Genomic DNA, 24101 nt, shown 5'->3' with positions numbered 1-24101 from the left:
AAGGGCAACTGGTGATGTATTTTTCTTAATCACTGTAGTTAACCTTATGTAGTAATAATTAGGTGCATTACCCTGCTTATTTTCTTTGCTTCCTAAAACTAGAGTATAATAAGCTTACTGTTTAAGCTGAATGCATTGCTTCATTCCTGTACTGCCTTGACAGAGACAGTGAAGTGGACCTGCTCTTTTGTTGGCATCTGTGTCCTTTCTGTTGACCCCATCAATTGGTAAAACAAATGGATAAACAATGCATTTTAAATATATTTCCTGTTTTCTTTGTCTTCTAGATGACAGTCATGTCCCATTCTAAGGATCTCAAGGACGACTTCCACAGTGACACTGTGCTTTCCATTTTAAACGAACAGCGCATTCGGGGCATTTTATGTGATGTCACCATCATTGTGGAAGATACCAAATTTAAAGCCCATAGTAATGTGCTGGCAGCTTCAAGCCTTTACTTTAAAAACATTTTCTGGAGTCGTACTATCTGTATTTCAGGTCATGTACTGGAGTTAGATGATCTCAAAGCTGAAGTGTTTACAGAAATACTGAATTACATCTACAGTTCCACAGTAGTTGTCAAGAGGCAGGAGACTGTAACGGACCTTGCAGCTGCAGGGAAAAAACTGGGAATATCATTCCTAGAAGATCTTACAGATGTTAATTTTTCAAGTTCCCCCTGCCCCTACGCGTACTGTGTTAATGAAAAAGGGACTGTCAAAGAGGAAAAACATGAAAAGAGACATGAAGACTCCTCTGTGACAAATGGACCACGCATTACAAATGCATTCTCAATCTTTGAAACAGAAAACAGTTTGTTTTCTCCGCTTGATTTGAGGGCAAGCTTTAAAAAGGTATCTGAGACAATACAAGCTCCCAGTATCAGCCTTGACAGAAGCGATGTCTGCAAAGATGCTGAGCCAGCCAGCACACTGGCTGAACACTCCTATGCAGTTTCTTCTGGGGGAGACACTTTTCAAGGACCACCCTTTCTTGAGCAGGACAGGAGCCCTTCTTACAAGGTGGGTGAAGACCACTATGAAAATCTCCAAGCCACACCACTTGTTCAGCCAGGAAAGCAAGCATGTAATACTCCTAAACCAGCTTTTAAGCCCCAAGGTACTGGTTTGGCTATAGCAAAAGTACCTGCCTCTACAGTAACCACTACAGAAGCCCAACAAGAAGCAGTTACTGATCAGACAATTACTTCCCTTCCCAAACCTCAAAATAAAGCAGGAGATTTGCATTTATCCAGAGAAGAGGAAAACAATTCTGCTAATGCCTCTGGATCTGTGGCGACTGTCGTTCCACCCGTTTACAATTGTAACTCTTGTGCAGAATCATTCAATGACAGGGCATTACTGACTACTCATCTTCAACTCCATTCAGAGCATCAGGAAACTTTCATATGCAAATACTGCAGCAAACAATTTGCAAATCTAAATATACTGGAAAGCCATGAACAAGTCTGCATGAGATCAAGTGGCTTACCAGTTCATAATGGAAACGATCAAAATTTAGAGGATAACTATACTGCTGCGGATGGAAGGAATGGAAGTTCATATGCAAACGCAGAGCCTCTATTGTCTGAGAACAGCATCACTGATTATTCTAATGCAAACCGCACTTTACCAGAAACAGATCATTTGGTTAAAGTCGTTGATGGGCAGATATTATATACTTGCGTTGTCTGCAAGCGTAGCTATGTAACATTGTCTAGCCTTCGAAGACATGCAAATGTGCATTCATGGAGAAGAACATATCCTTGTCACTACTGCAATAAAGTATTCGCATTAGCTGAGTATCGCACCAGACATGAGATCTGGCACACTGGAGAAAGACGATATCAGTGCATTTTCTGTCTGGAGACTTTTATGACTTACTATATACTAAAAAATCATCAGAAGTCTTTCCATGCAATTGACCATCGCCTCTCAGTTAATAAAAAGACAGCCAATGGAGGCTTAAAACCAAGTATGTACCCATACAAACTTTATCGACTCTTGCCTATGAAATGCAGGCGACTACCTTATAAGTCTTACCGAAATTCTTCGTATGAAAATGTTCAAACAAGTAACCAAGTTAATGAAACTGCTTCTACTAACTGTTTCATTCAGAGTTCTCTTAGCTCTGAGCTACCACCACTGAATTTTCAACATAATATAATAGCAACAAACAGAACTCTTGCCTTGGATACATCTTCATGTAATGATGCAGCAGCTTCCACAAACACTCAGAATTCTTCCTCCTGGGGAGTAGGGATCTTAAATTCTGACCTGCAAAGGGACTTTTTCACAGCTGAAAAAAGAGTTTCCAGTGCTGTAAGTGACTCTGCTACTCAAGAGTGTGATTCCTCAGTTGTGTCTTTAACTAATGTGACTGAAAACTCAACCTCTGTCATCAGTTACAGCAGTTCTGCCCCCTCTGTTATAATGCACAGTAGCAGAGTTTCATCAGTTATAATGCACAGTAAAACAATTACTTCTATAGAAAATAATAAGACACAATCTTCAAATAATCTGCCTAGTCAGTCTGTAAATGATGATTGTAAATATGGGTCAGATAATTATGGGAAGTACATTACAAAATCAAAGCCTATTAAGGATAAAAAGAAAACACTACTGTACAACAGAGCAGAAGCAACTGAGGGAGATTCGCAGCACATTGCAGGATCTGGAGGGTCATCTAGCAAAACAACAAATACTGTCCAAGAATCGAGTAAAACTGAAACATACATTGCAAAGCCTGCTCTACCTGGAACATCTACTGACAGCAATGTTGCACCTCTTTGTCAAATAACAGTAAAAATTGGTAATGAGGCTATTGTAAAAAGACATATATTAGGATCTAAGCTGTTTTGTAAAAGGGGCCGAAAATCTAAACATGAGTCCAAACAGGACAATCTAAATGAGGAATCAGAAATGGAGGTGAAGGAAAGAAGTCCATCTAGGCTTTATAGCTCAGAATGCCTGGAGCCAACAGAAATGTGTGATGATGTAAGTGACCAGGACTCCAGTGATAAACCCTGGAGACCCTATTATAATTACAAACCAAAAAAGAAATCCAAACAGCTAAGAAAAATGAAAAAGACCAAATGGAGGAAAAAGCATGGAACCAAGAACACTGTTATGGAAAGCCACAACACGAGCAGTAGAGAGTACTCACTCAGGAATGCTCCTGAGGAAAAGGCAGTCAGTCAAGAAGAGAACACAGAAATGCCTAATCTTCCTTGTGAGCTCTGTGAAAGAGATCAGTCTTCCACTGCAGAAAGTCAAGAGCACGTACACTGGCATGGAGCTGCCTCAAAGCCTTACGTTTGTGAATTATGCCAAAAGCAATTTCAAAGTCCATCCACTTTAAAAATGCATATGAGGTGTCACACTGGGGAAAAGCCCTACACTTGCAAAACCTGTGGTAAATGTTTCTCAGTCCCTGGAAATCTACAGAAACACGAACGTATTCACCTGGGTGTCAAAGACTTTGTCTGCCAATACTGTAATAAGGCATTCACTTTAAATGAAACGCTCAAAATACATGAAAGAATTCATACTGGAGAAAAACGCTATCACTGTCAGTTCTGCTTTCAGAGCTTCTTATACCTTTCTACCAAAAGGAACCATGAGCAAAGGCATGTACGTGAGCATAATGGCAAAGGATATGCTTGCTTTCAGTGCCCCAAAATCTGCAAGACAGCAGCTGCTCTGGGAATGCACCAGAAGAAGCATCTATTCAAAAGTCCAGGTCCACAAGATAGAAAGGAACAGTTTTGCAATGAAAGCACTAAACTTTTGGAAAATCCTCATTTCCTTGGTTCAGAAGGAAGTGAGGTAAAAAATACACAAAATGTAACTCCAGAAGTTATACTCTGAGTGACAGTTGTGAAGAAGAGAAATTCAAAACTATATACTGGAGAAAATATGGATGCATTGAATGGGGAAACATCTCCAGTCAAATTAGTACCATTTACTAAGTTCAAATACTTATCTAAACGTGTCAGTATATGCAAAAGAAAGAAAAGTAACACAGAAAAGCGAAACTAGTATTTGCAATAATACAAACTTAGTATGAAAGGCCCCAAATTCTTTTGCCACAATCAACTTCTAATGTAGAGAGAGAGAGAGAAAGAAAAAAAGACAACATGACCAACCACAATCCTGCTGCTTAGCATTACAGAAAACTAGTCACTGAACTATTTTACAGTTCTGTTTTTGGGTCAGAATCATTCTAGGCAAAATAAATATGTAGGTTCACAGTGTACTCTATAGAAGGAGTTATTGCTGCAGAAACCATATATTGCATTTTTAAACAAAAATTAATATGTTTATAAACAAAGTAATTGTAATCTAGTGTATTCTAAAGTGAAGGTGGGAAATGTTTCATGCACTTGGGTATGCTGAAGTACAGTTGAGTTCTGGCGTGCTTTTCTGTAGCTCAACCTTTACAAAACATATGCAGGGGTTTAAACCTCTTTTCCTTTCATTTTTGTACTTACCATAATAACCATTAAGTCTTGAGTGCTTGTGTGGAAAGTATTCCAGATTTATGATATCTCTCAGACATGTAATAAAGATTAAGTAAAACTCACAATAGTCAGTCTTCCAAACTGCATAAATCCCAATGGCAGTGGCCGGGTAGAGCTGTTCAGGTGCACGTGTCTAAAGAAAATTGCTCTCATGAAACAACCTAGTGAAAAGAAATCTTGTATGTAAGCATCCATCTCCTGGTGGGTCTGCAACTCCTGTCTTTTACGAATGTCATTATTCTTGGCAGAAGAGGAGATTTAGACATTGGGCTTCCTCCTCATCCTGGTATAATGCTTGGATAACAAACAACAGAGCAACTCACCATACTTTTATTTTCGTGAATGGTAGGTAAATACTCAGATCCTTGCTTCCATGTATATCCCTGAAGCAAACTCTGGGTACGAATAGGGATAGGGCCAGTTGATGGGGCTTCCTGTCATTCCCATGCCTTAAGTACAACATCTCGCTTTTACACATCCCTTCTTGGTTAAATCCCAAACCATGCCTGCACCTGGCTGCAGGCAGGCTTCCTATCACAGTGTCCCTTTGCTCAACAGAGTGGGTGAATAGCACAGAGGTGCCTGGCACGGGCTGATGGAAGAAGAGAGAGATGCTGGTTCTTCATCCTGCTACACCAAAGGGTTAGCTTCAGAGTTTGCTAAGAATCAGGAGAGTAGGCTTCTGAAACACATCACTGAAATACTGCAAGTAGTATTATTTTGTGAAAATGTGATTAACTGCGATTAAAAGATTAAAACAAAAAACAACAAAGGGTGTATGTCTAGAAATTGCATTTTATATGATAGGGCTCTGTTGTAATGTACCTGCATTTCCAGTTAGTCATGTATGTTCATCTCTGTGAAGTGTTAAAAAATTAAGTCAGAACAAAGGTTAGTGATCCTCGACTTCATTCTACATGCAGATATGGTACACAGTTTGTTTACTTACTTTGTCTTCTTGAATATTTTAAAAGAAACTATAGGGGTACAATAAAACTACAATTGAAATGGTAATACAGTATTGATTGAAGTAATAATGTAGTCCACTTATTTATTCTGTCATTGGTGAATGCTGTGAACCCCTTGAGAAACTTTGGGTTCATGGCAGCTTTGGTTCCGTTTAAATAAGGGTAATAGAAGAATAAACACAGGAAAGTATGATGATGTTTTAAAGAAAGTACACAGAGATATCTGCAAAGTGGACTTGTATGATGATGATAATTATAGACCAAAGCAAATAAGGTAGAATATTTATAAATATAAAGATAATTTTACAAATATTTTATATAACTGTATAGTTCATAAGAAAAATATTGATAGCTTGTGTTAGGTTTGGGGGGTTTGTATATTTTGATAAAAACACAATGACTTTGTAACTCTGTATATTCTCTACAGTTTATAGCAAAGCAGTTTTAAGATGGCAATGTCATGTTTATAGTTCAATTGTGGCACTTTTATTACAAGTAACATGTTGCAGTAATGAGTCAAGTATTAATGACCAAATTAGAATTAAAGTAAGTGTAAGAGAAGGTAAACTATATGTTGTCAAAGACTGTCATTTGCTACATAATCGCATCTGTATTTTTGTTTAGAAGAAAATATTAAATGCAGATGTTAAGGATTGATAAAGAGTCTAATTTTATTTTTAGAAAGAGTGATTATAACTCTGTTTTTGCTTAATTAAAATAACATCTTCCTCTTTTTCTGCAAGTCTCTCCATTTTTTAAATTGTTAATACTTACATAATCTGTAAGATCCAGAGATATGTATCTTCTAATAGTTATTTCGTTATAAGATTAAGCAACAGTTACCAAACGTTCCCTTTATTAAGGTTCAAAACAGTGAATCGAGAACATGCCAAAGCTCAAGGGAAGTGATGGTATCTCTTGGCATCATACCATTAAAGGTGAATGCAATGCTGAGGTGAACAGAATCTACTGCTGACTTGGAAGACACATAAACTGCGTTTAATACTGTATAACATCTTAAACATATTTTCATTAGGAACTGAAACTTGCAAAATTCTTAATTCTGATAGTAACCTTGCAGTATAGATGCTGTATTCTACACACTGTACTTCAGATCTTTTGGGACTACTCTCAAGAAACAGAGCTCAAAATGCAAACATCCAATCCTAGAAGGAAATAGGGAGATAATGTATAAAATAAGAGCTTATACGTATTCAAAGTACTTCCCCCTTCAGCTAGTCTGTAACTTGCATTAAAAAAGAAATGTAAGCTATATTATGCAGGTCATTTTGAGGTGGTCTTCAGGAGATATGTAGAACTAACCAAAAAATATCAGAAGTTTGCTACATATAACAAATATATTTTTCTCTATTTAAATGATAATTAAAAAGACAAGTGGATCATCTCAGTCTTTGTTCACCTAAACAAAATGTTAGCCAGTGGAATGAAAGAACGTAACTAAACTACAGGCAGAAGCATCTGAAGTAAGCCACTAAGTGTCATAATCTCCTTTATTAATTCTAAACTTCCTTAATACAGCAATTATTACTGACAGTCCAAGACTCTAGCTGACATAAATGGTTATCTCACAAGAACAGAGATCTCTCTACTTATGTCCTTGTTACATAAAGAAATCTTTCCACTCAGTTTCCAAGTTTTTGTCTTACCTATGTCCTTACCTGGCCAGACGTACCTGTCAAGGAGATGCTCTTAAGAGAGCCTGGAAATGAATATTATGCAATTGGAGTGGTATTCTGGATATAGTATGTTAGATTAACACAAGGCACTTATAAAATGGAAGAAAAATGGAGTGTCAGGAACTGGACAACAACAAAACTGAAAGTTGCATTGATGAAGTTCACAGGAGGTCTGGGCTTCGAAGGAAGCTGATGCTAAGTTAAATGGTAAACTCCAGCTGTAATTGTAGCTTTGGAGATAGTATGGAAGGACTGGAGTAAACAACTTTTAGATACATACAACTTTTAAAATGTTGCAGCCTGCAGTTTAAGCACTGCATTCTCGGAGTTCTGCCCCGCTACATTTCCTCAGATCAAAGCTTTGACTTGGCCTGGTCAGATATACCAGCCACTGGTCAGATGGGGCAGCCAGCTTAGACAGCCAACTGTAGATAATTAAATTCTCAATTTGTACTGCAGAGGAACCCTCATAATTAAATTCCCAATTTGTACTGCAGAGGAACCTCTCATTTCCAACAGGTTAAAATTCAGCTAATGCAAACTCATGTCTTTGTGCAGATTTGGGTTTGCGTGCATACAAATACACCCATTACTGGTGTTACAAAGCAGCATATTCCTGGTCAACCTACTGCCCGCCACCTTCCCAGCCACTATGTGAAGCATGGGGATGAGAAAGGAGCCTCATCCTTGCTGAAGGAGCACTAGGGGAGAAGTTGAATGCAGGGAGATGCAGCAGTGCCTGACTGTCAGATTATATGGCTTGATGCCATATCATAGTAGCAATGGCAAGATTTGTGCAGAGAAATACAAAATGGTCAGAGCAGAGGACTTCAGTTAGAGACACATGACGGGTTCTGGCCTGAAACTTTTCAAGCATCCCTTCAACAGAAGGACAGACCAAAGAGGGCTTTCTAAGTATAAAGAATTCTGTTCCTCTGCTGCTTTCTAAAACAGCTTTAGCACTGCCAATGGTTTAGGAGACGTCAATCATTAAAGGGTTTCACCAGACTGTGCCTACACAGGGCCTGGTGGCTGATGTACCCTCAGCATGCACCTGAGTGTCACTGAGATGGACGTGCCACTTGCAGCTGATGGCTGGGGGGATTATGCAGATCTAGGAAAGATCCACCACTGATGTGGGGCTGGGGCAAACTCCACGTATAGGCAAGATCCCCGAGAGTTTCACGTTAGTATCTTCAGGAAACTTTGATATAAAACATGATGCAAAGGCCCTTTAATAAAGGCCGTCGGCTGCTGCTCTATGTCACCTCCGGGTGTCTCGGCACTGCGCGCTATGGTGCAGAGAGGCAGCTCTGGAAGCTGAACCGCTTGTTTCATGTCATTTCTTGTGTGGTTGAGCAGACAACCCGAACAAGGGACAGTAGGGGAGGCTCAGCAGAAGCCATGGCGTGCTTTTCACAGAGACAGGCACTCAGCATGCCACAAATCAAAGCAATCGGCCCTGTCACTCGTTTCAGCCGTTTAATGCGGTATGGTAAATACAAGCTTTTGTCGTGCCTCGCAGCAGGAGCCCCTCTGCCCTGCAAGAGACTCACACAGAAGAGGGCAATCAGGGTTAGCTGCGGAAGCGGCCGAGCGCACCAGAACGCAGTGAAGCGGCACCGGAACACTAAAACCCCTCTGCCCGCCGAGGCTGCCCGCAAGACGCCGCCGCAGCAAGGGCGGACCGGCAGCGCAGAGGCCTGCTGGGAGCCGGGCGCCACTGCGCATGCGCACCACCGCCCCGCGCCCCGCTCCGGTGCTGTGGTTCCCCCCGAGGGCGGCGGCCGGCGGGGGCGGAGCGGTAGCGGCGGCGCGGGGTGGCTCGCGGGCGTGTGGCGGGGCCGGGCCGGGCCGCTCCCTTCCCCCCGCGGCGCACTGCACTGCGCAGGCGGCGGCGCTGGCGCGATGGCGGCCGGGGACGGCGGCGATGAGGTGCGGGTGCTGCAGAACCTTCGGGGGAAGATCTGTAAGTGCGGTGCCGCGGCCGGGGCGGGCTGTGGTAGGGCTGGGCTGGGCAAGCGCCCGGGGCGGCCGCGCTCAGGTGCCCGCTGCTGCTGTGGCTCCGCGGTGCGGGCCGCCGCCGCTCCCTCCGCCTCCCTGTGGTGAGGCGGGTGCCTGGGGGCGCGGAGGGGGCAGCAGCTCCTCACGGCGGTGCTCCTCGGGCCAGGCGATGAGGAGAGGGAGCCTCGGGGCGGCCCGGGCCGCGCTCTGGCGGCACCGGGATGGGGCTTTGTGGCGGGCGCGGCCGGCACGTGCTGGAGGGGCCGGGCCGGGGTCTGCGCGGCGCCGCACCGGGCGGGCGGGAGGTGTGGAGCGGGGATGAGGGAGGGATGAAGGGATGTGGCGGGGCCGTTGGAGCCCCGGAGTGGCCGGGAAGCATCCGTTGCTCCGAGGTTTTCTTTGAGCGAGCAGAAATGCCCCCTCCCGCCCGAACCTCGGGCATCGGAGTGTGTTTGTCAAGCAGAAATTGCGAAATTATTGATGTGCAGGAAGTTGGTGGTAGAGGGCTGTTCTGGAAACGGTCATTAATGCTTCTGTTTCTTTGTGTAGCGTGTGTGCGACTGAGAGAGAGAGAGGCTGGTGACTTTATTTTGGTGGTTAGGAAGTGCTGACTAAAATGCCTATGCGTTCAGTAACGTGGGAAACCGAAGGATGAGCTGGGGAGGAGAGGCCGGGGAGGAAAACAGATAGCGTGGTGCGGCTTGGCTCGGGAGGACTTCAAAGCGAGTAGGAGAAACAGGATGTGCAGTGGCTTCCTGAAAGGGTATCGAAATACATTCATACAATTCAGATGCGACCCATTTATTTCCTTTCTCACACAGCCGATCGACGTTTTTGAGAATGAAGTGAGGCCTCTTGAATTGGGCATGGTGCTGTGATTGAGAACCGGTTGTGAAAATCTGATGAAGGATTAGGTTTGGTGGAGGAATGGAGTCATGTTCACTTAAACATCATCATGCAGTATAGACTTGAATATGTCTTCAATAAATAGAAGAGGTCATGAGAACAAGAGATATAAGGTGCATAGCTGGAGGTGCTCTCACTCCATAGCCATAATCATTGCTGGCTGAGTAGACAAGGCTAAGCATACGGAGATCTTCTGTTGTTAGCAATTATCACAGAAATAGTATGTCAGCTTACCGTTAAAAGGGATACAGTTAGTTTTGGGGCTGAGGCATTAATTCCTGAAGCTGATTTATTTGACACCATTCTGCTTCCTAACTTTTATCGCAAGTTTTTTTTTTTTTTCTTTTTTCAACACTGGACAACACAGCTTTCCAGAAGTTCTACATTTTGTGGTAATTGAACCTGATAAAAGTTTTCCATTAAACATTAAAAAACAATCCAAAATGTCTTGAGACTTAAGCTGAAAATAGTTTTATTGTCCTGTTTACGTGGTCTGCATTGGGCCTGAACTTGTATCATAACTTCAAATAGTTGGTTACCTGGCAAAAGTAATTCCTAGGGAATACATAAAAGGTTGGTTGCCAAAGATGGACCTGTAAGAACTGCAGGAGCCTGTTTGGAAATTGAGTGGAAGTAATAGCTGTGATAAAATATGTCCCTTGAAACAGTGTGAAAATTGCTTTGTAAACCTATTTGTTTCTTCTAACAAAACAAAAACATTGTTTACAAAAAAAAGATGCAAGTTGAATATGCTGCGGAAGTTTGTGAACCTTCCAATCCCTAGATGCTCTTTTGGCTTCTCTGCGCAGCTAATACTGTTTGAAGTTTCGCTTTTTGCTAGTATTTTACTAAAGCGTTTTTTTAGGAGAAAGCACTCTAAATGAGCAGTATAAATAAAAGTAATAATGTAATCCCTCTAGATCTGGAGGGATTGGCAGTAGCAGACCTCACTTTGGAAAGTTGATGTTCATAGTCTGTAAGGATTCCTTGTAACAAGCTTGGCTTCCGTTTAAACTACTACAAGACTTTTGACACTGACAGTTTTGTATATGTTGCGTGACAGCGTGATAGTTTTAACAAAGTAATGTCAGTTCTGTAATTCCACATGTATAGAAAACACCATCTGCAGTGAGTTCTTTTTTATACTGTTGTTTTACAATACACAAATAGACTGTATAATCTGAAGTTAGCGATATTACACAGATCATCACAACAGATACAGAATTGAGGCATATACTTAAAGGTGGTGAAAAAACAGCAGGGACATCTTTGCAATCAGTGGCACTCTGTTTCATGAGATACCAGTGTTTGCAGCCAGTCTCCTGCGTCCAGTTTTCAAGCAAGAGGTAAGGTGAACTGGTCTTAACAGTATAAGACCTTATAATTCTATATTTATTTTTTTTAAAAATGCAGTATTACACTTTAGCAGATTTCCACCAGAAATCCACTGAAGGTCTGTCTTTAATTAGTAACATCTGTCTTGTATTGGTGGCTCTGCATTTTGCATCATAGTAATGACAGAAGCACTTTACAAAGGTACGTGGATATCATGTAGTTTTAGGCATAGCTTATAGTGTAGTGCTTTAAACTGTGTAATTATCTTATGTTTTCATTTCATGATATCCAGTAGTACAATTTTAGATTGATGTTAGTTGCTTTGATTTTTGGTGTGTTAACTGAAACTTGCCTTAGTGGAGCACTTTGAAAATGTCTCTCTTGTGTCCTAGAACTCATTTGGCAAAATTCGGGATGTGTTCCTTTTCACACTTCTTGCACTAAGTTGTTAATGCTACTTGGTTCTCTCTGATTATGCTGCATTCCTGGAGTGGATTTAATTGTTGCTGTATAATGTTTAGTCCTGTGAAGTTAATACTTTGTGTACATAAACGTCTTGTAAATTTCTTTGTTCTGGGTACCTATCAGAGGATGTACACTAATTGTGCACTTTGACTTGACAGAGCATATTGTGAACAGCATTTCTCTATCCCACCTCCTGCTTTAGCTTAAGCACTGTTTAACAGTGAACAAGCTTGAACTTGATGTTTTTATGTCATATTTACATTTAACAGACGATGTACAGGCAAGGGAATTTTACAGAGCTGTTGAATTTGGTAGGTTGCTCCATTGCTGTTGGTAAGAACTCTGTTATAACATTTAAGTAATGTGGAGACTTTGAATTTATTAGATGTTGTACAGCTAAATTCCTATTGCTGTACCACCTGAGGTTTTTAGCACTGAGCTTTTCCCTTTTGCTCAGGCTTGATCTAACCTCGTTTTCAAGTGAGGTTATGCATAGAGAACCTGAACAGTATTTTCTAAATATTTTTAAATCCAAATATATACATATAATTGGCCAAAGTGAAGGTTTTATTTTTTTTAATTAGATTTTTTTCTTTTTTTTATTTTATTATTTTTTGCTATTTTCCCTGAAGTAGCTGAGTGGCAATAAAGAAAGCTTAAAAGTCAAGTAAGTAACAGCAATTGTAAACTTCTGTCTTTGAAAAATAAAAAGGTTAGTGTTTGTTTAGTGATGCATTTCAGGGTTCCCTGATGAATTAGCCTACTACACATCATGTGAAAACAGTTTCTGGTTTAAGTTAGTCCCATGACAGAAAATGGTGAATTTATATGGTCAATACATAATAAATAAATCTTTTATTGCTGCTGTTTCGTCACTTGCACATTTTACCATTTGAACTGCAGGTTTGGGCATTACACTATATGGTTTTATATGACAGCCACTGTGAAGAGGCTTGAAATGTAGGTCCACAGTTAGATCTGAAATTGGTTTAATTTCTCCCCAAAGCAATATTATTTGGTTTATAGGTCATACTACCTACACTTTCTAAACAAACCCTCGGAAAACACTGGTATACATTTTCTAATATGCTTGTACTTCTTATCTTTTCCCTTTGCATCCTTTGGACAGTGAAACATGTTGTCTTTAGAATTGCATACTTGATAAATGCACTGAAAATCTAAACATTCCAGCAGGTGTCTGGTGTTAGTCATACTTCATTTTTGTGTGGGCATTGTAGCCATAGGTTTTTGAGGAAAAAGTAACCTAAGTGTAACCAAAGACTTGTGTGTGATATCTGGGAGCTGCTTCCTGCCCCTTTTTTTAATTTTTAAGGAAATCATTTTGGAAGAGTTGGAGCACTGTATGGCTGAAAAGTCCCACAATCACAGGTATCAGGAGGTGTTTGAAAAGATGTGAAATCTCGTGATCTGTACTTCACCTGATAAGTGCTCTGAGGTTATTTTTAACTCAACTCTGGGATTCATCACCCCAGCTCTCAAAAACATCAATAAATTTGTCTGTGCCTTAAAGTTAAACACTTGGGCTACAAAAGAAGGGTTTTTATTTCATTAGAAAACCAAAACTTCTCTTTTTAATATTTCCTTGGTTGGAAGGTTTCTTTTAATACTGCAGGATTTCAGTGTAGTAGACTTAAAAATTGTGAATTATGTAGGAATATTTAATTTTTACTCTTTTAAGAAAACATGAAATGACAATAACTATAATTTCCTCTCAAAGTCCACTCTACAGTGCCTTTACAGTGCCGACTAAGTAATGTTATATGTTGAATATTTTATGTAAAAAATAGGATGGTGAAGCTACAGAGTATTAACTAAAAATAAGGATTCTTATCGGGAACAGCTGACATACAGTTCATGCTTGTTAATTACAAACTACAGTATACCAGAAGCTCTCTGAGGATTACTAGCCTCTTTTATGAATTTATTTTTGTGTTTTCTTTCATAGGTTTTATTAAAATAGCTGCCTTTTTATAATTTTTTTTTCTTAAGGCAATGTTCAGTCATTGATGCTATTCTTGGTTCTTCTGCAGTATCTCACTTAAGGGTAGTTTTGAGTTTAGTCTCTTTTTGGAGTCTAGTGGCATTAAAAACTGGTTCTGTTCATGACTCTCAGTCTGTCAACATTAAGTGTGGTATTTAAGAAGTAATATGTGTACTTCCTCTTCTCCCACACCCAAGTTGATGAAAAGCTCATTGATGCTTCTGAGAGGACAAGTATTAACTGTGGAAGTTACTGAAGAGTCTGTTCACGCTTCCCATCACTGTACATATCCCTGACCTGGAAAACATCATGCATGAAGTTCAGTCTCTCTTCTTGGTAAACTGTCACATGTGCAGCTCTGATACCATTGTGGTAGCCTTTCCAGTACCAGACATTACTTATTTAACTTTCAAGGCTGTAATAATCTATTTAGCAAAGGGGGAGAAAACAAAGTTCTGGTTTTATGTGTTAACAAGATAGACAATAAAGCTTATTCCACAGTTCTTCATATCGGCAATTTTTAAAAAAGAATCTTGCGTATGACGCTTCACATCTAGTTTCAGGCTGTGGGCTTTGAAAGTTGAGGAGATACGTTATTCAGACATAATAAGTAATTAAAACTCAATACTTTGATGTAGTCTTCATGCTATTACTTTTAATACCTTATGTAAAGTTTAGATTCCCATTTCATTGGGAAAGGTATTTATACTAGCAAGTAAGAATGAATGCTACTGTAAAAGGTCCTGGTTAACACCTAATAGAGAATACAATTCTGATTGCCTGGGTTTAAGATAACTGAGTGCAAGAGGGACAGAGAGTGACTACTCAGTGATTAGGAGCCTCTCATGAGAGAGTGCCAGAAAAAGCTTCTTGTTTTTTTTAGCAGAATGAAAGGTGAAGAGGGTCTGTCTGCTCTCTTCAGAGGAATTCAGAGGGGAAGGAAACACCCGAAGGTGGGTGGATGGACGACGGACACACGACTAACTAAAGGACAGTGTTGCCGTGAATAAATACAGGTGTCTGTGACATTCAGATTTTGGAAGAGCTTTTCATTTGAGCACTGGGATCTGGTTTTTGCTGTATCTACAAAGAAATAACCATTTCCGGAAACGGCTGCCTGATGTCTGGTGTGTGTTATTACAGTGGTCTAGACTTGATACCCAGCAAATCTTTGTACTCCTCTGTTGACAATCATCCTGTCTCATTAGAAACTTCCTTTTCCACTTCTTCTTATCCATGTTGCATTTAGTCAGTGGGTGTTTTTTTTTTTTTTTTGTTTTGTTTTACCCCTCTTCCTACTATGTAATAAAGACTTTATGGGTAAGTTCTTATTAATCAGCTTCCTTTAGCCAAAGTATTTGCAGAAAAAATACCAAGTGAACAATAGCTTAGCTAGATCATGTCTTGGTATTATGACCTAATGCCGTATCACCTCAGGCTGCAAGCTTCTTGGATTTAGCAAGCTACACAGGGTCAAGCCCAGATGAGACCTCTCAAGGGAAAGTGCAGGTGCTGCAGGAAGTGGTGTTCATGAGTCAGTGTGCTGTCCTCTTCCTGTCGACTCTCCTTCCACGTGAGGCTGGGTGTAGCAATTTCTGTACGCTGTTGGATCTTAGGAATTGAAAGTTAATGTGGAAATGCATGCTAATTGAATGGGAAAGTTAATTTTGGACACACTGTAAAAATTCTTGTGGCTAATACTGTGTGGGTTCCCCCTGCCTCCAAATATTTACAGTATTTTTTTTATTTACAGATGACGCCAAACATTTGGTACCCAACAAAATGAGAGACTTTTTCTGTACAATAAACTTGGACCAAGAAGAAGTTTTCCGTACACAAGTAGTTGAAAAATCTTTAAGGTAAGTTTAACTTTTAAATGGAGGTGATAAACAAGGCTGCCTCAGTTCAGAATAAAAACAAGATATGTATCAACATGCATGAGCTTTTGCTTGTGCCACAAAAGAATGAGAGCTGACTTGTGGCAGCTACTCAGAAATGTTACAGCAAGTGTAAATCATGACAGTTGGAAGGAGACAAAACTGAGGCTTGTGAGTAGTACAGTGCTTTTAAAATGAAGCACGCTAAAACTTATTTCACTATTACTGTATTCTGTTCTACTGAGCAGCGTAACATTCTTGCCAAGTTGTTTCCGAGGGAAAGATACTTGGTTGCTCTTCATGCCCTTTCCTACTTCTGACATGCAGTTGGTCTGCATTGGTGGAATTCTCCTTCTAGTGTCTGCCTTGTAAAACCTGTTTCCAGAATAAAGGAACCAGATCTTTTCCATGTATTACAGTTGTGTGTGCTGTGGTATTTCCCTCTGAATAGGCCTCATTCTCTCCTGAAATTCTTGTTTAGGGAACTGTAACCCGTACTGACACAGAATGGCTTGCTTTGTCTTCCTGAGCTGCACTTAGCCATAGGTTCTGCTGCTATCTTACAGCCTTACAAGTGGTCAAAGAAGTCATAACATAGCTGCAGCTCGTGCTTTCATGTCTCGGAATTCTTCATTTCACTTGTGACCCATGCTGAAGCATTGTTGCAACTGCATTGTTCACAATATCTGAGTGACAGTTTCAGTTATTGGGAGGAGACATTAAACCTTCCTCTTTAAATCCAGAAAGCCTGTTCAAACTCTTAAAAAGTTTTCCTGTTTTCCAGGGGTTTTTTAGTGTTTGTTCTTTGAGCTGCCTCACTAGGTGTTTCCGGGTGAGGAGCAGCATACTGCTTGTGTGGCAAATTCAGATAGGGAATTTTACTTTTTCAGAATGTTGATTTAAATGCCTTCTTAGGCTTCTCTATGAAAAGCAAGCACCATGTACGTGCAATCAGGAACAGCTACTTTGCTCATATTCCCAATTTGTAATTGCTGTAGTCAGATCCAATAATCTAATGCAAAAATCAGATGCAAAATCTAACTGGCTGCAGTTAAGATTGAGTTTGTTTTGGTAATAAACTGCGTAATCCTTCAGAGAAAAATGTTAAGAAGACTGTATTGGTAAAGCAGATACTTAAAATTTCCCCTTTGAGTAGACCGTAGATGGATGGGTAGAAGGGAATCCAGTGTATCATTTAAAAAGGACTTTGCCATCAGATTTTTGACATGTTAATAATTGAAACCCTAAAAGTTACTGCTATGCTTGTAAGCAAGATCTATTACATTTAATGTTTATTCGATGTTTATGCAGACATTATTATGTTCTGTTTAAGAGTTCAATCACCTGATAATAGAAGTATCAATTGCATAGTATAACATTTGCTATCATAACATAGTGATATTTGATTTGACATCAAAACTTTTAAAAATAGTACCAAAGTTTTAATTGAAACTTGATTAAATGAAAACAATGCCATTAATACTTTACAGAGGAAGAAAAATCTCAATATAACAAAATGTTAGTTTGGGGCGGGATGTCTCAAGTGACACACACACGTCAGCCTCAAATTGCAAATTTTTCAGGTGGTATGAAATTAATATTTATAAGTTGAAAATATTATATTAGGAGTTAGAAGTCAGTGTTCTGGATGACTCCTTGCCTGTAGGCGCCTCGTTGTCTTCACTCACTGCATAGGTAGCTCCATCCTCTGAATTATGTCTCCATTAAGTTAGATTCACAGCATGCATAGGGTTCCATACAAACCAATGAAATGAAATGTAATAAAACAACTCATCTTCTATTAGCAGCAACCAGATTGGGTGCTTACATTTGATTACTAGTGTGTATGCAGTTATGAAGGCTGGCACTTGTTCCAGAAACTTAATTATACCATCTTGTTGCTTATTCATGTGTTCAACTGGAATACTGTACTCTGTAACTTACAGGTACTGGAAGGGAAGATGAAAGCTATAATCTCTTATTAGTTTGAGAACTTGATAAATTGCTTTTCAGCAAGATACAGTACAGTATAATTTTAGTCATAAATACAACTTTGAATTTGTTTTATCTTCTATTATTTGCTTGCATTTTCTTACACACATAATTCACAGTCTGTTTTGTCACTGCATTCTGGGTTGCAAATTTATACTAGCTGTAATCTAAATTGTATTCTATGAATATCCATTAGTTAAACATCTGTGGAGGTAATTATCACTAGAATTAAAATGATGTTTGACTACAGTGACTTAAAACTAATGAAGAAATTTATTTTTAAAATGTGCAAGTAGGATTTGGCTTCCACCAGCACTGGGACTATTGTTTCAGTGCAGATGCAAAGCAAATGACTTTTCAAAGTTAGAAAAACATGAATTAATACTGAAGTGAAAGAAGGATATTTTGACTAATGACTCAAGAAATATTTCCTGACACAGTGTGGGATTTCTGTGGGTTCTGAAGAAAGTTTTTTTTTTACCCTTGGAAAATTTAAACAACAGCCGTGAGGCTCCTGAAATTTCCATGGTCAGATATGAGGAACTGGGGAGGGGTTGTGGTGTGTGCGTTCCATTTTTTTTTAATTAGTATTATTTAAACAAAATTCAGTTTGTTTCTTTTTTTTTTTATTTTTCCAAACTGAACTTTGTGTGAAAGCAAGGTCATAGCAAACTTCTTTTGTTGATGTAACTGTTGCATTTATCAAATGACAGATCTAGGGGCATTGTTCAGTTTCTGTCATAGAAGTGCCAGTTTAACAAGGAAAGGAAGAACAAAAAGTATGTCACATTTAAATTTAATCTCCTGTATTGCTGTAATCCAGTTCTTCCTGAATGACAGTCTGGTTTTCCTTTGAATTAGCACTATCTTCTAATTTTGTATCCATCACAGTCTTTAAAGTTCTTGCATCAAAGTCACAAATGAAAGTACTAAACTGACTGAATCCCTGAGGAACAGGTTGAGTAAGTTCTCCATTTTAATTATTCCTCATTGGTATAACATATTGTGCCCCTTCATCCAGTTCTGTATCCACCTTAAATTTTTTTTATAAACTGCTTGTATTCTCCACCTTAAATTTTCTCTCTGTGCCTGGTATTTGCTAAAGAGTAATCAACAGGTGATTCATAAGGCAGTGGTGTTAATCTAGATAAGGAAAAACGTGTCAATGTGAATAAAGCAATGCATTATATTCTGGTTATACTTGTGCTACTGACCTGCTCCCTGTTGCCAAATCTGAGACTTCATGTGATGTTGAGGTTAAAATGATTGCTAATGGCTGATCACTCTTTTGGGGGAGATGGAATATAGTGGTGAAAATAGCTCACGTTAGCAATAGGATCTAGCTGCTAAATAGGTTTTTGGAAGTCTTTGCTAGTAGTCTCCAACCCAGACTATGTATCTGATTATAATAGGGTGAACAGAGTTACATACATAGAACAAGAATAGGGACTTAACACTGAGCAATATGCAATTGCTGGTATATGTTGTAGCCTAGTGTTCTTCTTAGGATGTCTGACAGGCTGAATTAGTAGCAGTGTCTCCTTGATACCAGTGCCAGTTAGTTCACCCACAGTTCACTCTTGTATCTCTTTACACTGGTGCAACAAATAGCGTAGCTATTAGAGGAACCATATCGCAGAATTGACCTAAGTTTAAAATAATCCTTTGTTTCATCTTTTTTGATCCAAGTTCTTGTGTCAGTACAATTAAAATGAGTGGCAAAGGTAGTAAGGAAATTGAGGGTGCTTAGGGCTGCAGTGCTGCTAAAGGTAGCGCTCATGAATTTATACCTTTAGTGCTGGTGCTGGCAAGAACACAGCTCTCGAAATCAAAGCTGAATTTCTCAGCTTTGAAATAATAATAAAAAAAATAAAAGCAGGGAGCTGAAAAAGCGCAATCAAATATTTCATCTGAGAATTCGTGAATTATTTCACAGTGTAGTGCAAAAGCTGATTTGTCTGCTTTGAAACCTAAGCTAAAAGGTCTGTGTTTGAACAAAGGAGCGATTTCACTTGTGAAGTTCCTCATAATGAATTCCTTCAGTTAAACTTCCTGTTTCTCAATATCAGTTCTAGAAGTTTGGAATACCAGATTTTTCACCTGTGTCCTTTTCCACTTTTAAAGCTAGTTATCAGCTCCTCACTTATTTTTAACTTATTACCATTGGTCCTTAAGCATTTGGTGCTTTTTCTGTAGCTGTTTGGAGGGAAGAGATTAGGGATGATATTTTATTTGTCCTGATATCCATTTAGGCAGGCAATAATATGAACTGATAGTTTCAAACATAAGCATGTTTGTATTAGTTTAATAAAGTATTGTAACAATACCATGTCAGAAAGGAGAATTTACTGGGAAACAAATAAAAACAACCCTAAAACCCAAACCCCAAATCTGTGTCTGGGTTTGGTAGAACTGTCATCACAGTACTTTTCTGTAGAAAGAAAGTGGAGGTTAAAATCAGTTTTGTGAAGCTCAACACCTTTTCCTGATGATGTTAATGCATTGTAATTGAAAGTATTTTAAGTCTTTAAGAATCCAGTAGTTCCAAAATAGCAGCATTGGTGTGGTTTTTGTGGATGCACTTGATTTTCAGAATTCACAGTTTGCAGTCACAGAAATAACAGTGGTTTTATTTGAAATGCAGCATGCTGACTACTGCCTATGATCACATCAATAAGTATTCCTTAAGTTTAATGAAAACATGAATTGCTTGAGTGAAGGTACTAACCCATTGTGTGAAATATGTCTAACATAGGCATATTTTTGGGTCTAAAAAGATCCAGAGTCTTTTTTTATGTAAAGGGCTAAGCAGATGGGGATTAATATTTATTTTTTCCACTTTTCTGTTTTATAGTTCCTAATGCTTCTTTTTACAGGTCTGAATCTTTGCTCATAAAATTTGACACAGAAACTAGAGCTAAACAAATGTCAGTTAGTGAAGTAATTAGTAAATCATGTTTCAAAGTAATTTAATCATGTCCTGAATGAAAAGGAAACCTAAAACTTGTGAGGGTCTCAGGAAGTCATTTGGGGTAGTAGAGAACCAAATAGAATAATTTCAAGACAGAAAAATAAATTGAAATTTCTGAGGAAATGGCACTTTCTTTGTATGTGCTCTGTGCTCTGATTATTTTATTTTATTATTTTTTCCTCTGTTTTGAATATGTGTAAGGCATTCTCAGGAAGTTTTAACTTGTGGTGTTATTTTATGTTATTGTAATGAAATGGTTGTGGATGGCTTTGATGATAGGTAAGTATACTGCTGAAGGCCAGGGTCTGGGATTGCGGTAAAAATGCAGCATTTTAATGTTCGTCTTCTGTGTAAATTGCATAAAGTGTTTTTCTATTTTAACTTTCAGTCTTTCTTTTCAGCCCATATTTTGGGGAAGAGTTTTACTTTGAGATTCCAAGAACATTCCAGTGGCTGTCCTTCTACATTTATGATAAAAGTGTTTTACAAAAAGACCTGCGTATAGGTAAGTTCTGGAGTACTGCCTACATATTGTATAACATTTTATTTTCAGTATCATTATCTGTAGTATTAAGGATACAATTATTGAAGTGATGCATTTTTCAAAGCAGCTTATAGTGCTCTTAATGTTCCTTTAAAGTATGAAAAGCAGGGTTTTTTTGTTTCCTTGCTTTCTTCTATTATACTGAAATACATTGATTTTTTTTTTTAGGCTGATTGGACATTTTATATTCTTAAAATTATACCCTCAATACATTTTTTTTAAAATATATTTTTTTTCTTCTGTTTCAGAGGAATATTTGCATGATTGTCACTACCTGTAAGACTTTAGAGAGTAGATTGTGGAATAATTCCACAGTAATTGCAATTGTGGGGAAGTTCTATTTACAGATTTTACTTTTATTCTCTCAGTGCAACCTGACTTACAAAGCATTTTGCAGCAACTTACGTAGCTTAGGTGAAAAATTACAGGAGGTGGATTTCCCCTCTTCCCCCCCACCCCAGCGTAACGGGTCTGTTGCAGCTGCTGTGTGCATATTGTTGCCGTCAAGGTCTAACAGTCTGCTGTGGAAGTAGTCTTCGTATTACTTGAATTGAGGAAGGAAATAATTTGCACCAGGATGCCAGATAATTTAGTATAATGATAGCTTTCCAAATAGCAATCAGAAGCGTAAAAGGCATCTACTTCCAGTTTTCTATTTAAACATTCTTCAGCACGATTACTGTTCTCTCACATCTTCATTGTGTTATTTCCAGCTACAAGCATGCTCTTTATTTTACCTAATTTTGTTATTAGTGATGTCCAAGATAACACATGGTAATTACCTTAATTGGGCTTATACATAAGTATCTTTATGCTTTACTTACGCTTCATGTTCCTTGCTTCCTTAAGCTTTTCATGCAGCAGTATTAGCTTAAAAAAGTTTAAAATAGTTTTACAAAAAATCAGACTTCAAATCCATTTAAATATTTGTCCTATTCAGGTGAAGGTGATGTTCATGCTTATCTCTCCCTGCTCCCCTCCCCTAGGAAAGGTGTCAATCAAAAAAGAAGATTTATGCAAATACACAGGAAAAGAGAACTGGTTTATGCTTCAGCCTATTGATTCTAATTCAGAAGTTCAGGTAACTATTAAATCACACATTTATATTTTAAAAAACTAGACAATTCATGTAATCGTAGAAGTTTCTCATGAGTTGTAGCAGATAGATGTTAGCATTTGTGTAATTCTTATGAGACAGTTGTGTTTTTCAGCTTGATTAGAGAATGATGCATATTCTACACTTCTAAACTGGCTCTATTTTTCCTTATGATACTTAAAACTGGCAGAAGACTTGAAGCAACTGTTGAGGAAATGTCATAACAGTATTTTGATGTCTAATATCTTTGCAAGAGGAGCTATTTACTTGAGACAGGTGAATAATTTAGGAAACTACTGAATCTTTTGGCAGTTGTTAATCAGTTTGGTGTTATCTGAAATAATGACAGATTATATGACTTAAAATGCTTAAGGTCACCAAAAATGGAGGTACTTGTGCTGTGCTCATTTTATTTTGAAATACTTTCTGCGTTCAGTATCAAATAACTTGCACTTGGGAGTTTTAATTTGGTCTGTGGCTGAAGTTCTTCTGACAGGACTGTTCCAATAGTACATAAAAGTGAGCTGCTCTAGAAGTTGCAGCAATTCTTTTTGATTTGAGGAAGAAGACAGAATACAATGTTACTGAGAATCTCTCTGAATATTCTAGAAAGTCCATTCCACATATGAACTGAGATGCAGTTCCTGCTGACTTCAATATTGTCATGCTTGCTATGGTTTTTTTTCTGTTATAAAAAAGTATTGAATGATAGATTATGTCATAATACTATGCAAGTATGCATGAAAATTCAATTATAATATTCCATTAATAGAATTCAGCTATTTCTTACATATTAGAAATAAGGTTTTTATATTCCATGGCTTTGTAGCTCTCAGTGGAAGGTACACTCTTACTGATAATTTTCTGTGGCTATGACATGTGTAAGGCACTCTGCTGCATGACACTTCCATTAAAGGATGACCTTTTCTGCTAAGGTGTGTGGTCCTCGTGTTAGTCTTCTTTGACTTAGGGTGTTTGGGTAGGTTTCTGCTCTGTCCTGCTTCTTTATTCCATGAAATTTGTAACAGTAGAGCTGACACCAGTTCCCATCTGCCAGATGTTGCTGAAATCTCGTTGGTTTCAACGTCTGGTCTCTTATACCCCACCGTACGGAAAAGTATTCCTAGGAGATTTGCAAGTTTATTGGTGAGACATAGCTGAAAATAGATGGGTTTTTTGCACAGAAAAGCTGCACGAGAGTTTATAAAGCTAGGTAATAGTTTTTGGAAAAAAAAACATGGAAAAAATAGTTTTCAGATGTGCTCTTCTGCTTATCATGCCACACATATAATTGACACTTTTTCCTCCAGTTCCCTTCATATGAGTATTTTCCAGACTTTAAGACGGGTGCAAAGCAGGAGGATGGCTTGTGTACATATTTTATGTTCTTTGACTATATGCTGGACACACTGCAGTTTGCTTGGTTTGAGTTTGGGGTTTGGTTTTTTGTTTATTTTTCTTAAATCTTCGTTTGTTTCAAGAAGACTGTACTTTCTGTGTACCGGTGATTTGTTTTTATACAGGCTGCCTTTGGTATAATGAACAGCCTGTATATCAGGTACATTGATGGTAGAGGTGCATATTGAATATTGTGGCTTGTAGTTGTACAAAATCTGTACCAAGTTGGAAGTGTATGAGAATGGCTGATTTCTCCTTATGCTTTTAACAAAAACCAGACTGTACAACCATGTTTATAACCTGGTTGCATTTATGTCAAAAGTT

General features: G+C 38.7%; 2 protein-coding genes across 8 annotated transcripts in view; both read left to right on the top strand.

Moving 5' to 3' along the window:
- The window catches only part of ZBTB38 (zinc finger and BTB domain containing 38), a 32892-nt gene extending 26668 nt beyond the window's left edge, over window positions 1-6224 (top strand). For all 5 annotated transcript variants that reach the window (XM_065674944.1, XM_065674945.1, XM_065674948.1 and 2 more), the window contains one exon: window positions 288-6224. In XM_065674944.1, the coding sequence (XP_065531016.1) occupies window positions 288-3869 (3582 nt within the window). In that variant the 3' untranslated portion in view covers window positions 3870-6224. The remainder of the gene's footprint in view (window positions 1-287) is intronic.
- A 2783-nt stretch (window positions 6225-9007) lies between these two features.
- Window positions 9008-24101, top strand: part of RASA2 (RAS p21 protein activator 2) — a 47320-nt gene continuing 32226 nt past the window's right edge. Inside the window, exons 1-4 of one of the 3 annotated variants that reach the window (XM_065674941.1) lie at window positions 9008-9156; window positions 15653-15758; window positions 21141-21244; window positions 22270-22364. In XM_065674941.1, the coding sequence (XP_065531013.1) occupies window positions 9096-9156; window positions 15653-15758; window positions 21141-21244; window positions 22270-22364 (366 nt within the window). In that variant the 5' untranslated portion in view covers window positions 9008-9095. Of the gene's footprint in view, window positions 9157-15652; window positions 15759-21140; window positions 21245-22269; window positions 22365-22569; window positions 22656-24101 lie in introns of those variants that run through there. The other 2 variants (XM_065674942.1, XM_065674943.1) reach the window with 2 other exon arrangements.

This window comes from Lathamus discolor, chromosome 3 (genome assembly GCF_037157495.1).
Source record: "Lathamus discolor isolate bLatDis1 chromosome 3, bLatDis1.hap1, whole genome shotgun sequence".
NCBI classification, from domain to species: Eukaryota; Metazoa; Chordata; class Aves; order Psittaciformes; family Psittacidae; genus Lathamus; species Lathamus discolor.
This window is presented reverse-complemented; position numbering and strand designations above follow the sequence as displayed.